We start from the raw sequence: 18,318 nt of genomic DNA, 5'->3' as shown, positions 1-18,318 counted from the left end.
GTTGATTGTTATATCTTCTGCCGTTATTCTGCGTGCTATCTTGGTGTCTAACCTGTTGATCGTAGTTTCTGCCATCGTACCTTCTTACGGGAGACTGGTCTCTATACATCATTTCTCGATTTCTGTCTTCTCGCCATGTTCTGCCCTCAGCTTGGTTATTCACGCCCTGGTTTCGTACTTGATATCTTTCGTCTTGACGATTATATTGACGTCTGTTATCATCTCGGCTTCCGTAGCTATTCTGATAATTTGGCATCATGCGTCCGGATTCTCTATACTGATTACCGCGGTTTTCAGGTTCTCGATAATACCTCCTATTATCGTTTGATCGACTTCCGCCAGGTCTTTCCTGGTTCCAAGAATTCCCCCAATTTGGTTGTCGTGGAGCTCTGCCGTGAGCCTGTTGATGCTGACCTGAGAATCTATTTCTAACATGGCCCAACTGATCTGCAGTTCTATGTTTGTTCTCTGACATCCGACAGGCTTGTAATCGTTGTACTATGTTTTCCAGATGATCACATTCCGCATGTTCATCCTGCAAAAATTGTATCAAATCTCTAAATGCAATACCCTTTTGACTTTTCGCTGCCTGTTTCAAGCTTGCGTTTCGTAATCCCCCAATGAAATGTATTTTCAAGCTCCTTTCTGCGAAGGAACTTTCGGTGTGTTGATCTCGTTGCATCTCTTCGATGCATTCATAAATTTGCAGTGCTCTATCAGCATAATTTGTAAATGTCTCCGACGGTCCTTGCTCTAATGTCTCTATTTTCTGTAAAATGCCTTCAACGGTTATTCTTATGCTGAATTGTCTTTTCAGATTTTGAAACATTTCTTCCCATGTGTTAGTTCGTATTCTGTTTATGAATGACGCTGCCTTCCCTTTCAATTTCATCAACACCACATTCAATAGTGGTTTTTGATCCTCCCCCAATGGTATTTCGTCTGCGAAATAGCTTATTTGTATTAAAAATGGTTCGAGTTTATCCACTGAACCATGAAACTCTGGAATACATTGTATCGCCGTTTGCATCGGAAACCGATATCTTTCGGCGTTTTCGTTCCTATTTTGGCTCATGTTTGCGGTGTTTGAGCTGTTACCGGCGCGCTTGTTTGTGTCTAAATCCACACTTAATTGTAATATGGGCGATTTTAGTTGCTCGGCCTCGATAATAGTGGATTCGTCTAATATTCTAATTGCCGCGTCGTATTTTGTTTTTACGTTTTCAAACTGATCTGTTAATGTATTCCAACAATCTACACTGACGCGCGCTTCGTAACCACCAATTAGTCTCTCTTTTTGCAATTATCCCAGCTAATGATCGGGGTCTAGTTTTATTTTTATAGAGATTTTCGTACTCTTTCACAATATATTCGCCAATTTCATTAATTCTACCGAGCTGATCCATTTAAGATAATTTCAAAATTACTTGCTCCGGTATTTCCCATATGTGAAGATTAGTTGTAAATATAAACCAAAAATCACTACATAAAACCATCGAATCGGTTCTTTATAGAACCATCGAAAATCTATTCTAACGGGCTATCAGAAATTTTACTCCTCAACGTAAAAAAAAAACAAACTGTGTGATGTAAATAATTTCCAAGCCGTGTATGTAAATAACTCGTCTTTTAGTATCAATGCACGGTGTAAAATTGGTGTGTCAGTTGTATCTACGTCGTCCTGACATTTTACAATTATGCTATCATTAACTTAGGTTTCATTTTTTTTTTCTTTTGTGAATTTATAGTACTATATTCGGCAACGGCCCGATCAGGCGTGGTTGCCCCAATTCACTGTTGAATGTAGATGTCGAACAAAGCGCACTGAATGTGCATGGATTACTTACTCGATCAACATGATGAACATCCCCCTTCTGCCGATCATCTCCGAATTCTGGTAGTCACTTGGGTTTGCGTTCCGATGATGTCTTCCTTTGCCTCGCAAAGGACCGCCGCTGTCACCACTTGTAGGCTCCCGGCCGAGCGGTGGCGGGTGGCAGAATAACGAAGATGACGTTTCTTTTAGTTCTATACGGAGTAATACCACGAAATTCACCTTTTTTCTGAGTTTATAGTTTATCTTTTTATGCTTTTCACTTAACAGCTACTTATTCTCAATAGTGCAGGATTAGGCTGTTTTGGGAGTACTTTCCCACGATCTAACAACGAACAATAACGATTGTTAATAAGGCTAACGCTTCACGCAGTCTCACTAAGTTCGGCATATCATTAAGTTTACGCACATATGAACGTATGTCCTACTGCAGTACAATCTAGTGCATACTCCACTAGTTTGAAAATCTATTCACAACACTTCATGGTGATCTCAAACACTACACATGAATCTGTTAAATCTCTATTCATTACAGCAATTTTCACTTCTTTAGATGCCTTCCGAAAACATTATTTCTTGCTTGATTTTGAGGTCACTTGATACTTGACCCTCACAATGCACACTATGCATACTCCTACGGCTTACTGTATTACACTCCGAACTAGACTTAACTTTTCACTTAATTCTTCAGAAATTGAGTTTGGTCTGTGCTGAACCGAGCTGAACTCTAACTTTTCACTTAATTCTTCAGAAATTGAGTCTGGTCTGTGCTGAACCGAGCTGAACTCTAACTTTTCACTTAATTCTTCAGAAATTGAGTCTGGTCTGTGCTGAACCGAGCTGGACTCTACTGAACTGAACTCAACTGAACTGAACTTTTCACTTAATTCTTTAGAAATTGAGTCTGGTCTGAGCTGAACTCAACTGAACTGAACTGAGCTGACTACTAACTTGTCTACGGGCCGACGCCCGAGACTAACGGATATTTTCCGCGCACTCTGAGACTGAACTCTGATTTTTTCCCGACTAGTGGTTTTTATGTTCCTAACATTTCACTAGCTGTTCGGCCTAAACCCGAGACCATCGTGAACGTTACCGCGGTTGTCCGTGAAATTTCTTTGTTTACGCAGAGCACCTCAGTGTCGCGTAAACAAAAAACACCTCAGCAACCCCGAGCACATTCCAAGAGCGCGTAAACAAAAACTGCTGCGCCAATGCAAACCAGCAATACAGCAAATTTGCTAAGGACGCTGCACTAGGTTAAGCCTGTTTTCGAATTTGGAATTAATTTGGATTTGTCTATTGTTTTGTTTAACGATAAAATTACCAGTTTTTCGCAATTCATCTAAATTATTATTGATAATTTTCAGATCTTCTGCGTCGAGATTACCTGTTATGAACTTGATTGTACTTCCTAATAAGTCGATAGACCTCCTGTATCTGTTTGATTGCAAATTTAATGTGCTATAAATGAATTTGCATGATTGGAAGCATCCGTGGTTAAAATGAACGGCTTTGAGAAATCTGGATACTGAAGGATATCACTTCCAGATAAAATTTGTTTACAGCGTTTGAAGGCTGCTACAAACTCGCCCGAGTGTGTGATTGTTTCTTCTTTTCGTAAGCAGTTGGTTAGAGGTTTTGCTATTTTAGCAAAATCTCTGATAAATTTCCGATAGTATCCTAGAATTCCTAGGAAGCCACGGAGTTCTTTCTCGTTTTGTGGAATTGGCCAATTTTTGATAATTTGTATTTTATCCGGGTTTGGTTTTACTCCATCCGGTGTTATAATATGTCCTAGAAAAGCAACTTCTCTCTGTAAAAACTCGCTTTTATCTAGCTGAATTTTTAGGTTATGTTTTTCTAGTGTTGCGAAAATTTTTGATAGATTATCAATATGTTCGCTTAAACTTGTTGAGAAGACAATAATGTCGTCCATGTACACAAGACATATGACGCCAATATGCTCTCGCAAAACGTTATCCATCACACGTTGGAATGTCGATGGAGCGTTTTTAAGACCGAAAGGCATTCTTAAAAACTCATAGTGCCCATTCTCGACACTAAAGGCTGTTTTAGGAATGTCCTTCTCTTCGACTTCGACCTGGTGAAAACCAGATGCAAGGTCTAATGTTGTAAAGTACATAGACCGTCCTAGCTTGTCTAGGATGTCTGTGATGTTCGGGATCGGATAGCGATCCTCGATCGTTTTTTCGTTTAATTTGCGGTAGTCTATTACTAGCCGCCACTTCTTTTTACCTGATGCGTCTAGTTTTTTTGGGACGATCCACACAGGCGACGTCCATGGGCTGATCGAATGCCGAATAATCCCTTGGTCTAAAAGTTTAGAAATTTGACGTTGGACCTCTTCTCTATGGCAGAAGGGGTAACGGTATGATTTCACATGTACTGGCAGGTCATCTTTTGTTTTTATTGTGTGCTTTACAGCGTTGGTGAAGGATAATTGCGTACCTTCTCTAAAAAATACATTCTCATGCTTCGCTATCACTTTTAGAAGTTTCCTTTTTTCATCAGCGTTTAGATGATTTATTCTTAGCTGATCGAATAAAGTTTCGTTTAGGTGACTTGTAGATTCATATTGGTCAGGTGATATTGTTTCGAAATTGTTAATTTCTGGATTTAAAATGTTGCTGCTTAGATTAATGTTTCGATCTTCATCAGAATAGTTACTGATTAACATGTGGACATTTTCGTTATCTGCTGAGTATAATCCAGCATGAATCACTACATTCGGTTCAATGACTAAGTCAGTTTCTAGTAAGAAGTCTTCGTTCACTCGCGTCGGGAGGTTAATTGTTTTTCTTTCATGCGCATTTATATACACTGACTTGGTGTCAGGGTACTTGCGTTTCATTTTTACTTTTCCACAAAGAAATTTCAATTCATTAGTTGAAGTGATTATGTCTGCATTTAAGTTGGTCAAGGACTCATACCCAATGAGGCCATCGAAAAACGGATGGAAATCAAATATTAGGAAAACTTGCTTTTGTGTATTTGGGATCGTGGGAAACAGGTTCAATTCTACATATCTATTCGTTATATGTGAACCACTCACGTTTCTCACTGTTGTAGGTGTAGTGAGCCTACAGTTATTTAGATTAACATGTTTATTGGATAGATAATTTCGATTACTACCTGAATCAATTAGAAATTTAAGTTCTCCTTTCGTGGTATTGAGAATAATAAACGGTATGAAATTGTTTATGTCTTGTCGGCTATTGCGCCCACTATCTGAAAATATAAATCGTCAATCTCGCGGGTCTCCGTTTGTTCAGTGTTAGAATTTTCTGCTGGTGGTTCTGTTGTTTCCACTGCATACGATTGCATATTATTTTCATAGTAGGGTTGCTCTTCTCCGTAGTAGTGTTCATTGGACTCTGGATAGTAACGAAGTTCGTTATTATCGTACTGAGGGCAATGATTTTCGTACGGATCATGTTCAAGGTGAAAATGTGGACAGTTCATGTAATTGATTCGTTTCGATCGTATGGAGGGATCAACCTCCATTGGAACGGGTTTTGGAAGCTGAGTGTTTTTTGGTGCAAAAACATTCTGATTGGAGAATGGTCTGAAAGGATTGAATGAATATTGATTTGGTTGGGGTTTGAAATAGTTGGGTTGACTTTTGAATGGATTTGTATTGTGTGATTGGTTGAAAGGATTGGGATTTGGATATGGGAAAAATGGTTTTGGTTGTTGACTGAAATTGGCTTGGAACGCTTTTATTGGTGGTCTATTATAAAGATTTTGTTGTGGGAATTTGAATGTTGGTGGATGGGATTGAGGTTTAGGAGATGGAATGGGTGGTTGGTGTGATCTGAACGGGTTTATGACGTAGTGGTAATTATTTTCTTCTGCACACAATCGTAAAGCTACTCTTAGAGTCTCTGGAGACTGAGCGCGAACTATTGGTCCTAGGGGTTCCTTAAGCCCTGCCAAAAATACTTTTAAGCCGATTTCTTGGTAAAATCTTTTTTTTGCTGTTATGACTTCACCATTTGCTTCTGTTAAGCAAAGTTGGTTTATTAAAAGCGAGATTATATGTGATACCTTGCCATAAAACTCTTCTACGGTGCTTACTTGGGTAAGCTTAAACAAATCACGCGTTAACGACACTTCATCAAGTTTGTCGTTATAGTGGTTTATTAGGTTTGTTTTGATTTCTCGCCACGATAATTCAGTACCATATAGTTCTAATATGGTGTCTGCGTCTCCAACGATTTTTGAGCGTATGCACTGTATCCAAACACTGTGCATAGGCGTATTTATCGCTTCATCGATAATGGGCATTATATTATCGATGGCTCTTAAAAATTGATGCAACTTCACTGGGTTGCCGTCAAAGCATGGCAAATCCCGTAAAATGTTGGGAGTTCTTAATTTATTCAGGACACTTTCCGTGGGCAAGTGTACCCTATTCGGTGCATCTCTGATCGTTTGCTCGAGCTGCACAATTCGCTCTGCCCTTTGCTGTGCAAGATCCGCTACTGTGGCCCTTTCGGCTTGCGCGTTTTGTACGGCTTGCGCTGCGCCTTGTGCCTCCAATCCAAGATGAGCGATTTGTTCATCTCGTTCGGCTAAGGCTTGCCTTAGGTTAGCGATTTGTTGTTCCATTTTTTTTTCAAAAAAATTTAAGATAACGTTACACTTCTTCCGCTAGTTTTAAATATTTTTTTTTTCACTTTACACTTATTTTGGTAATTTCGTTCACTCACTTGTTAGTATTGTTGCTTGTAAATATTAGTTAGGAATAGCTAGATAGTTAAATTAAAATTACTCACGTTTAAAGTCGATGTTCGTTCGATCCTTTCGTGTTTAATGACACTACCCTGATATGCGATTTTCACTCGCGGGTGGAACTATTAGGTTCACGAATTTAACCGGTTTTTTTTTTGAACACAAATTCACGATATTCCTTCGTGAATGCTCGATTGCGGTTCAAAAACTAGTTAAATCCTACCGACTGCGCCAATTAACTTTTAAGTAATCTTGGAAGAGTTTTTAAAAAGACCAAATGTATTGCTCGAAGTCTAACTTAGAACTGATTTATTTTGTGCAATGTTCGATACATTGAAGAGCCCTGTCTTTGTCCCTAAACTGCTGACTTGACGGCTAGCAACGACGGTCCTCCGTTCACGTACGGTGTTGAGTTGCGTTCGTTGGCGTTCCACTTCGGTGTTGCTGACTTCGCTGTATTGCTTGGAGCTTCTATCGGTTGTCCGGTTAAGTTTGGTTGGGGAGTATCGCGTTTTTTTTATATATATATATATATATATATATATATATATATATATATATATATATATATATATATATATATATATATATATATATATATATATATATATATATATATATATATATATATATATATATATATATATATATATATATATATATATATATATATATATATATATATATATATATATATATATATGATGTCGCTTACCCTACGTTGTGATTATCTTCTTTGTCACCAGAATTTCTCCGAACGGACACGAGCAGCAATAGGTGCATTACCCTATTCGCGAAAGATTACCGTTCCACAGGTATGCTCACGTTGCACCGAAAGGCAGCAGCCAGCAGCAGAAAATCGCTTGGTAAGATGTACCAGCAGTGGATTCACACACAATCAGGCAAGTAATTTTAACTTTCAGGTCAACAGAGAACTTAAGGTAAGTAGTTCGGATCACTGCAGCACAGGTAAGTAATAAAGTCTCTTCCAGGTTAAACAGGTAAGTTGGTTTATTACAGCACATACGAATTACACTTGAACAACTTCGAACAACTTAAACTTGACTTTATTACTTTCAGTGGGACTGTTCACAGTGCGATCTGCTCGCTTCACTAGTTAATTTTCTTCTGACTGATCGGAGCGAGCGGGAGCGCTACATTATCGATCGTTATCATAAACCTAGTTGCCAGAAGGGCCATAATTGTTATCTCACCGTCGCCCGTTAGCACCAATCTCATGTGAGAAATAATTATCACACGCAGTGCAGCCAAATTTAGTATAGAAATCAACATACCCGCCGCCTTGAACAATTATGTTCAACATAGAAAATGTAAACACTTAACATAGACTTATAGCTAGTGTACAAATAAATTTATCTTTACATTTCAAGTGTTAAATTAGTGTTTTACTTAAACAAAAGTTATATCCGAACTCCTTTGGATAGTTGATGCATCGTTGTTGTTTACTGGTGATTTTTCGCTTGCAGGGACTGTCGTAGAATCAGGTAACCTGCAGATTTTTGCGATGGGACAAGTGATGATTCCGCGAGCAGTGCGAAGTTGTACTACGCGAGTTAACTGATCTCTACCGGGCAAGATTGATTCGATGCGAGCAAGAGGCCATCGAATCGGAGGTTGAAGTTCGTCTACTACGATGACTAATTTACCAGGAATTTTGTTGTCATTGCGCTGCCAGCCACGGGTGTCTTTTAGTAGCTCCTATAAGTACTCCTTTTTCCAGTGTATCCAAAAGCGCTACACATGCACTTGCAGCTGCTGGTAGTGATCAAGCCTGTTTGCTGGTATACTTTGTAGATCTGGGTCGGACAGGGCATGCAGTGACGAACCGATGATAAAATGCGCTAGATTTAATGCAGCCAAATCGTTGGGGTCTTCGGTGAGTGGAAGCAAAGGTCGGCTGTTCATGATTGCTTCAATTTGTGCGAGCACTGTGCACATATCTTCGAACGTGAGGCGGGACGACCCGAGCTGACGATAGAGATGCTTTTTCGCTACCTTGATTGCTGCCTCTCACAAACCAGCAAAGTGAGGGGCTTTGGGTGGTGTTAGATGCCAGATGATACCTTGCTCAGCACAGGCAGAAATTATTTCAGCTTGTTCTGATCGGTTTTCAAATCTGGCGAATAATTCGATCAGTTCGTTTTTCGGTCCCTCAAAATTTTTACCGTTGTCTGAGTGTATGTGAGCAGGACAACCACGACGCGCGATGAAGCGTCGAAGAGAGCATAAAAAGGCTTGAGTAGAAAGATCGCTGACTAACTCAAGGTGTACTGCTTTGGTGGAAAAACATACAAAAAGGCACAAGTAAGTTTTTGCAGGTGAAGCACGTTTGTGTATCGGACGCAGATACAATGGGCCGGCATAATCGACGCCTGTGATGCTGAATGGTCGGCTTTGGATGACGCGCTGTACAGGTTATTGACCAATTTGCTGTTGGGCAGGTATCGGATTGACGCGATTGCAACGAAAGCAATTTCTTGCGATGTTGTGAACCAGTCTACGGCCGTTTGGGGGCCAGAATTCTTCGCGAATGGCACTGATCAGCAGCCGCCCGCCGCCGTGAAGTTATTTACGATGAAAATGTTCTGCAATTAGGCGAGTGAAAGAATGATTGTTAGGAATTAGGGACGGATGTTTTGCTTGGTAAGGCAATTGGGCTAAATTTAAGCGACCTCCCACCCTCAACACTCTCTCTTGGTCAATGAATGGGTTCATTTGGCGAATGTTGGATTGTTTCGATACAGAGTTTCCTTTTTCCAGCTGTTTGATTTCAGCAGCATATCCATCATGATGAGCGTGTCGAGTGAGGACTGTTTTGGATTTGGCAAGTTCTGCAACAGTTGGTGATTGGCCTTAGGACGAAGATGATTGTGAAGGCTGAGTTCGTGACTTCGAACGAATGTTGGCGATGAATCGCAAGCAGTATCCGATGACGTGAAGAAGCCGACTGTAGGAATCTTTCAGTGAAATCATTGAAACAACAGCTGCATCGCACGAAGTGGATGAAGTAGTAATCTGATCGTTGGAATACGAGTTAGCAGAATCCGCGAAGATCCAGCCAAAGACACTGTCAACCAAAAGCGGAAGGTTACTGTCAAGCTGAATGCGTGCAGCGCTGGGAAAGAATGAATAGAAGTGTCGAGCACCCAGAACCATATCGATCGGTTGACTTTTGTTGAAAGCGGGGTCTGCTAGAAACAGTTCCTTCGGAATCTTCCATCCCTCGGTCGAGATATTTTGCGAAGGAAGATTGGCCGTAACATTTTCCATCACTAGGAAATTCACGCCACACGAGAAGTCTCCCTTTCTTGAAAATATTTGAGCGAAAACCGATTCACGTACTGGTTTGGACAGCTTACCGGCTCCCTGAACGGTGATGTTCACATGCTGTCACCGTAAACGCAGAATTTGTGTCATACGATTCGTAATGAGATTCGGTTGAGACGCACTATCCAAAAGCGCACTAGCTAGATGTTCAACACCGAAAGCGTCAACTACCTTAACGACGACGGTAAGCAGAAAGACATCTTCTCGGAGATGCTGAAGAGTAGAACTGACTTAGATCACTGGTGTATCTTCAGTAGCGGCAACAGTTAACTGTGTGGACAATTCACTCGTAGGCCCACTAGATGGCGTACCAGAGGCAGTAGCACTTGCGCTAGACGAAATTCCTTCCCTATTGCTTCTTGGAGAACTGTCCGGCTGACCGAAATGCAGAAGCGTGTGATGACGACTGTTGCACTTACGACAGCTGAAATTGGAGGGACAATTGCGAACAAAATGACCAATTTTCAAGCAGTTGTGGCATAAGCGTTTCGACATGACAAACTGTTGACGTTCATTTGTTGACAAACGAATAAATTTCTGGCAATTCACTAAGGAATGCAATTGGCTACAAGCAATGCACTTTTCCCCAGAACCAGCAGTAGAGGCGCACGAAGTAAGGTGAAACTGTGAATGGAAATGGTTCCTTTTCAGTGTATGAGATTAACTGGCAGAACTTTAGGCCGAGAAGCGATAACTGCCAGAACTTGAAGCTGATTCTGTTGAGTGGTGGTTAACGGAGATTGATTCCAGCACCCGAGTTCTTCGTTGCAGGAAATCAATGATGCAGGCGTAGTCCGGGTTCGCTACGGTAGACGCATGATCCTCCCACGCCTTCAACGTGTCGTCGTGTAAGCGCATACACAGTAGATGCTCCAGAATGCTGCTCCAAGTATCGGTAGGCTCTCACAGTTGATGCAAAATCTTTGTATGCCGCTCGAACTCGAACCAGCCCGTGTCACGAGGCAGCGGACTCCTTCTTCATGTGTGGGATGTCGAAGAGTGCCTGAAGATGACGTTTCCGTAAAAGGTAATCATTGGAATATCGATTTTCCAATGTTTGCCAAGCTAGCAGGTAGTTTGCAGAACTAGTTCCAATGGAATTAGTTCTGCCAACCAGCCCGCAGATAATGAAATTTCTGAATATCCGGTACATCCGAATTAGAATCGATAAGCGCCAAGAATGTATCGTGGAATGCAAGCCATTGCATATAATCTCCATCGAATTCGGGCAAAGAAATCGTTGGCAACTTGATACCAGAGAGAGTGGAAGGAACGTGAGGGGGTACAGGGCTACGGTCATTTGGAATAGGAGAAAGTTTTGACATTAGACTTGCCTTTATTGTAAAAAGACGTGGTTCAAATTCAGCTCGAACAGCTGCATGCTCTGTCCCACCTTCATCGGTAATCTCGATGTCCTCAAGCTGTGCCTGTACCGACTTGAGGTTGCTCCATACTCCGTTCAGGTATTCCAGCCTCAATGATACCTGACCCTGATCACGATGTGCATCGTATGCTGCATCAAAATCCTCTGCCCGACCCAGAGCAGTCAAAAGAGTTTCTCGTCGGTGAAGCAGCTGGTTTCTGGAATGCTCCTCCGCCATTGTATGAAGCAGAATGTTGAATATTACACGTGTCCGAAAAGATGTCCGACCTGTCGATCAATGACCACAAGTAGACCCACAAAAATGTAAGAAATCGTCCGATGGTATAACAGGAATGGCCAACAAACAGGTACACCACAGCAACAATAGAAAACAGGCCACGTGTAACTGAAGTGATTCACGCCGCAGCTTGGGACGCCACGGGTAACAATGGTCCAATTGTTCAACAGCAAAATGGCGCTTCGAAGCAAGCCAAGCTCCGCAATGAATAGTAGCAATGGCCGAATCAGGAATAATTCGTATTGTTAAAGCATGCAAAGAAAAAAGAAAGCATCTGATGCCCAATAAATTGAGCCTTGTATAATGAATTATCAGCAATCGGGATCCAAAAACTTGGAATATGGCTTTCAAACCAGCGTCCAAAATGGCGACGTCAAGAACAAACGGTCCGAGTAACGAAAAATCCTGGTCACGGCACCAAATTATGATGTCGCTTACCCTACGTTGTGATTATCTTCTTTGTCACCAGAATTTCTCCGAACGGACACAAGCAGCAATAGGTGCATTACCCTATTCGCGAAAGATTACCGTTCCACAGGTATGCTCACGTTGCACCGAAAGGCAGCAGCCAGCAGCAGAAAATCGCTTGGTAAGATGTACCAGTAGTGGATTCACACACAATCAGGCAAGTAATTTTAACTTTCAGGTCAACAGAGAACTTAAGGTAAGTAGTTCGGATCACTGCAGCACAGGTAAGTAATAAAGTCTCTTCCAGGTTAAACAGGTAAGTTGGTTTATAACAGCACATACGAATTACACTTGAACAACTTTGAACAACATAAACTTGACTTTATTACTTTCAGTGGGACTGTTCACAGTGCGATCTGCTCGCTTCACTAGTTAATTTTCTACTGACTGATCGGTGCGAGCGGGAGCGCTATATTATCGATCGTGATCATAAACCTAGTTGCCAGAAGGGCCATAATTGTTATCTCACCGTCGCCCGTTAGCACCAATCTCATGTGAGAAATAATTATCACACGCAGTGCGGCCAAATTTAGTATAGAAATCCACAAATATATATACATATATATATATATATATATATATATATATATATATATATATATATATATATATATATATATATATATATATATATATATATATATATATATATATATATATATATATATATATATATATATATATATATATATATATATATATATATATATATATATATATATATATATATATATATATATATATATATATATATATATATATATATATATATATATATATATATATATATATATATATATATATATATATATATATATATATATATATATATATATATATATATATATATATATATATATATATATATATATATATATATATATATATATATATATATATATATATATATATAGTAGCGTGATGTTTTTATCAAATGCTTCCCTTCGATTTTCGAAAGAAACCAAGGTATTGTTTGTGCATTAACTAGTATAACATACAGAATGAAACAGTGCTTTGCTCGCGTAGGTCATCCTTGATAAAACGAAGTGAGTTCACTATTATATGTAATCCCAGCACCGGAACCCGAGAACCAGTATCGCAGTCGGTTCGTACGGCCACCAACTAACATGACGTACAAACTCTACTAGTTTTTATTCAAATTTTGATGTTTGTATACGGTTTCGACATCGTACTCTAAACGACATTTTTGTTGAATCCGAAAATATGCAGTAATTTTTGATGGGACCATAAGACGTAACCTTTCATTTGACCCTAAGATTGGAAATATCTGTTCTGCAAACTCTGAGAAAAGTGAGTGAGATCCCATTTTGAGCATATAACTGTCTTCTCCCGTCGTTAATCGAACCCAGGAACCAGGATACCCAGAGTCGGATTGTTTAGCTGCCTACTGATAATGGCTATCAATTTGTGCAGCTTTAGATTTCTTTTGCTTATTTTGTTACACCGGTTTATGTGACTTTGTACAATAGCTAAAAAACCTTAACCTTTTAACTGCGGAACCGGAAGTCGGATCCGGATGAAATTCAGGATTTCCGTGTGACACCGTGAACCCTTTCATTTGAATCTAAGTTTGTGGAAATCGGTCAAGCCACCGCTGAGAAAAGTGAGTGAGATCTACTTTGGAATATATGACCACTACTTTCGGTCCTTTCAGAGCCGGATACCGAGATCCAGGATAGCCGAAAACGGTTTGTTTAGTTGTCTACTGATAATGGCTATCGATTTGTGTAGTTTTCCGTCTTGTTTTGAAATTTTTTTGCGGGTTTTGTTTCGCCGGTTCAAGTGACGGTCTACAATAATTAACACAGTTGAACCTATAACTCCGGAACCGGAAGTCGGATCCGGATGAAATTCATAAACTGTGTATGGCACCGTAATACCTTTGATTTGCATCTAAATATATAAAAATTAGATGAGCGGTCTCTGCGAAAATCGATTGCACGTTTTTAGTTCATTTTGCATATTTTACCCCATAACTCCCGAACTGGAAATCGGATCCAGATGAAATTCAATAGCAACCTATGATATTTCAAGGCCTTCAAATTAAATCACACACACAGAGAGATAGAGAGAGAGAGAGAGATATGTGCTTAGTACACCGAGCTGAGTGGAATGCTATATGACATTCGGCACGCCGGGCCTCTGTTAAAAAGTCGGTTTTCACAGTGATTGCATAACCTTTCTATATGAGAAAGGCAAAAATCTTCACGTTCCTTAGTAAGACTTGTAGCCATGCGTTTTATTCTTACTCCTACAGCATCACATTGTCCCTTACCATGCAATGTTGCGAAAAAATGCCTTTCAACATCCATATCAAAACTAAGAAATTAGTGTTTTGAGCTAATATATGTCTTCTAATGTCGTTTATATCTCCTGATATTTCTTCATAACATATTTAATAAAACTAATTTTTGTTTGTTCAGTTTAGGCCATGGCATTACTCGAGATTGATTCATATATTCTGAAATGTTTAAGTCTGTTTTCTCTATTGATATTGATGTTGATGTTGGAAATTGTTGACTGTATTGGTGTTTCTGTTGTTGCTTGTATTGTTTCCTGACTCTGAACATCCATACAAGAATCTTCCTCTTCAATACTCGATAAGTCGTCGCTACTAGATAGAGCAGCTCGTTTGTTCAACTCCAAACGACATGAATCACATTTTTTTTGTTTAGCAGATTTTATTCAACAAATCCTAGTTCAACTAATTTGGCAATAACACGTTTATGCAATCCCTGCAGAAGTAGCTATTTCCTGTTTTCACTTGATTATCACTTACCTGTCACTCGTTTCTTACTAGCTTGTTTATTCGCAGTACCAGATTGTTTTATATACAAACATGGGTACCTGTAACAACTACCTTTTTGTCAGATCAGGAAACAGGCTTATCCTAAGACAATAACAGGTATATTTATTTCACAACACTGGGAAACATATTTTCTGATTTCTTTTCCATATATTTCATACATTCTAAATACCATAACATAGAATGAATACAAGCATTTGCTTAACAATTTGTTTACTGTTTCAAAAAAAGGAGGGCCGAGTTTCATATACTATTCGACTCAGTTCGTGGAGTACGCAAAATGTCTGTGTGTATGTGTGTGTGTATGTGCGTATGTGTGTATGTAACGTTTTTTGCACTAACTTTTCTCGGAGATGGCTGAACCAATTCTCACAAACTTAGATTCAAATGAAAGGTCTCGTGGTCCCATACAAAATTCCTGCATATTATTCGGATCCGACTTCCGGTTACGGAGTTATGGGGTAAAATGTGCAAAAAATTGAAAATATGTGTTCCAACTATTCTCATAGATGGCGCGACCGATTTTCACAAACTTACGTTCAAATGAAGGTCCTGTGGTCCCATACGTAATTCCAGAATTTCATCGGGATCCGAGGGTAAAGTGTGTTAAAAATTTTATACCATCACTGAAAAGAGCGAAAAATCGTACAAAGTTTTCTAAATCGACCTCAAGTCTTTTCCAATTGATAGTTTTTATCAGTAGACGGTCAAACAAATCTATTTCGGTTATCCTTTTAAGAATCGAAGAAAAATAATTTTGAAGAATACCACAGTATTTTCCCAAGTAGCAATTTAAACTTGTGAAAATTGGCATGTTTCACAATAGCTACAGAACGGTTATTCATGTCATGTATGTTTGACAAATAATTTTTCAAGTTTTTGTAACAAATGTGACAATTATATGACACTTGTGAAACCAAATCAAAAAACTAAAAGGATTAAGTTCCACATCGGTTTATTTAACTGATTCTACAATAAGTTCATTTGAGCAGCTTCATTTTCGGTTTCTATTTAACAAATATTACTGCTATGAAACATATCAAACAAGAAACTTGTTGCACATCATATAAGCAAACTGCGCTTTTTCAATCACACAATCGTTGCGAGAAGAGTGAAGAAATACAATGCAAGAACAATGTTTACTACTTGGGTTATATGATAGTATGATTGATATGAGAAAGGCATCATTACACCACTAGGTGGATTCAAACAGGTTTTTATTTTGCAATTTTCCACTTTTGAGACCAGCATAGATTTCACATCGTATATCTCACTAATGTCCAGTAATATTCTGTGTTCTACACTGATTTTTTTCCTTCCCTTTAAACTGTACACCCCACTAGTGTTTCGTAGCGTTCTTTTACTTAACGCTGAATTTTTACTTCACTTTAAGCCGAAAATCTTACTAGTGTTTTGTAGCATCTCTGCATGTTTATTCGTTTCACTTTAAACTGAGTACTTTCCTAATAAGGATTCAGCATTTTTTGTGATCACACTTCACGTTAAGTTTTGTACTGAGTCCCTTCTTAACTGGGACACAGATTTTTTCAGTCGCGACCACTGTCACGGTATGCCAGGTGACGACATGCGAAAAAAAAATTAAACGCTGGTTCGTTGACGTTTAGGTACAGAATGTGATTTTATTTCAGAAAATTTTGGTTTTGTTAAATCTACGAAGTGTGATGGTATGTGTGTTGGTCGAGAGGTCTTGAGACTTCGGTAAAATTTAAAGAATATAGAACTGTTTGGAGAACGCTAATTATTTATTTAATATTGCCAAGCTTGAGCGACAGAAAGTACAATCGAAGTTATTTCCTTCTCTTGCACGAGGCGGAAAATCAACACGGGCTGCACGCAAGTTAAAATATTTATTTTCATTACCTTACTTCGCTATGCGCTGTAAGGAAGTGTTTCAAGTATTTGAAGTGCGATTGGTAGTTTTCTGTATCGAGTATATTTTCTGTCGTATCGAGCCCGCTCATAAAATTTAAAGATATGATTCTTAGAGTGCTGATGCACCAAATCATAAAATTAAATGTGCTACAATGTGTGGCTGGGTTCCGCATAAAGTAACTTCTAGAAAGGGTTACAGTGTTGGGTTGAAATGGAATATGGTTTATTTGAAGAGCAGAATGTAAAAAGCGTGGTGGCCTTTACGATTCCACCACAGGTATATGGCACAGAAATTGTATAATAGCTACCTGCGGTGTACTACATATGAATGCCAACGTCCATGCAATTGATATTATGATTCTACCTCTTCTTTTAGACAGCTTCAATGGTTGCAATACAGCATAATACCTAGTGGAATGAAAAAATTATTGATAGTAATGTTATTTACTGATGTTTTATATTTTACTGAAACCTGGAATACTTAAAATGAATAAGCGATTGCTTGTATTTAAATTAAAACGAGTGATTGCTTGTATTTAAATCGTATTGCTCGATATTTACCTATCAACGGATATGCATACCAGTACAAAGCTTGATAAATACAGACCGAATGTACGACAAAAAGCCATCAGACGGCACATGATATCGCCCGCCATCCAGCGTACTGTATATGCCCACGCAATCTCGAGTGGCATCATCAGAAATGTTACCTGTTAAATCAGTAGGAATAAAATGGAATTAAAAAATTAATATGAAATGCGCCTAAATGTTATTGCAATACACATGGGGCATTCCACGTAAAATCAGCCACCCAATTTTTTTTATCTAACTATTATTTTTTCGGTAAAGAACTTGAAAATATTCGACACGTATTTTTTCATTTCAATATAGTGCGTGGAATTTTCGAGATATGAGTTTTTGAAGTTTACAAAAAAAAAACCTTTTTCAACAGCCTATACTGTAAAATCTTCTCCGCTCTTCATCGTTCTTCTCCTATCTTTTCGAACACTAATTAGATCTATATGTCGGTTCTAACCACGTTTGCTCGCCCTCTTTTTTATCCGTTTTCCACCATCTTTTTCGACCACTAATTAGGTCTACATGCAGAACCCAACCCCGTTTCGTTCGCCAACTCTCATTCACCACTCCTTCTTTTCTACCTCCCATTTTAAAGCATATTTCTTTTCTTCTCTAGTTTTAATGCAAAATCACCATCGTTTACCCGATAGGTTTAGTATCATCTAAATACTATAAAGTTAGTTAGCTAATAAATAAATAAATAAATAAATAAAATAAATAAAATAAATAAAATAAATAAAATAAATAAAATAAATAAAATAAATAAAATAAATAAAATAAATAAAATAAATAAAATAAATAAAATAAATAAAATAAATAAAATAAATAAAATAAATAAAATAAATAAAATAAATAAAAGTTTTATTTGATAGTATTAAGTACATACATGTATTTGTTGGATTGTTGTAATCTGTTGATACAAACGATGAGGCTGGAGTGAGAGATTATTA

At 38.6% G+C, this 18,318-nt stretch overlaps 1 protein-coding gene across 7 annotated transcripts in view; it reads right to left on the bottom strand.

The window, feature by feature from the left end:
* The window catches only part of LOC131432617 (adipokinetic hormone/corazonin-related peptide receptor variant I-like), a 581,002-nt gene that overhangs the window by 173,707 nt on the left and 388,977 nt on the right, over positions 1-18,318 (bottom strand). For all 7 annotated transcript variants that reach the window (XR_009229920.1, XR_009229919.1, XM_058598991.1 and 4 more), the window contains 2 exons: positions 17,351-17,499; positions 17,098-17,197 (listed from right to left, as the gene is read on the bottom strand). Coding sequence is in view for 5 of the 7 variants with exons in the window: in XM_058598991.1 (XP_058454974.1) it covers positions 17,098-17,197; positions 17,351-17,499 (249 nt within the window). In the remaining 2 variants the exon portion in view is untranslated. The remainder of the gene's footprint in view (positions 1-17,097; positions 17,198-17,350; positions 17,500-18,318) is intronic.

Source organism: Malaya genurostris, chromosome 2 (genome assembly GCF_030247185.1).
Source record: "Malaya genurostris strain Urasoe2022 chromosome 2, Malgen_1.1, whole genome shotgun sequence".
NCBI lineage: Eukaryota > Metazoa > Arthropoda > Insecta > Diptera > Culicidae > Malaya > Malaya genurostris.
This window is presented reverse-complemented; position numbering and strand designations above follow the sequence as displayed.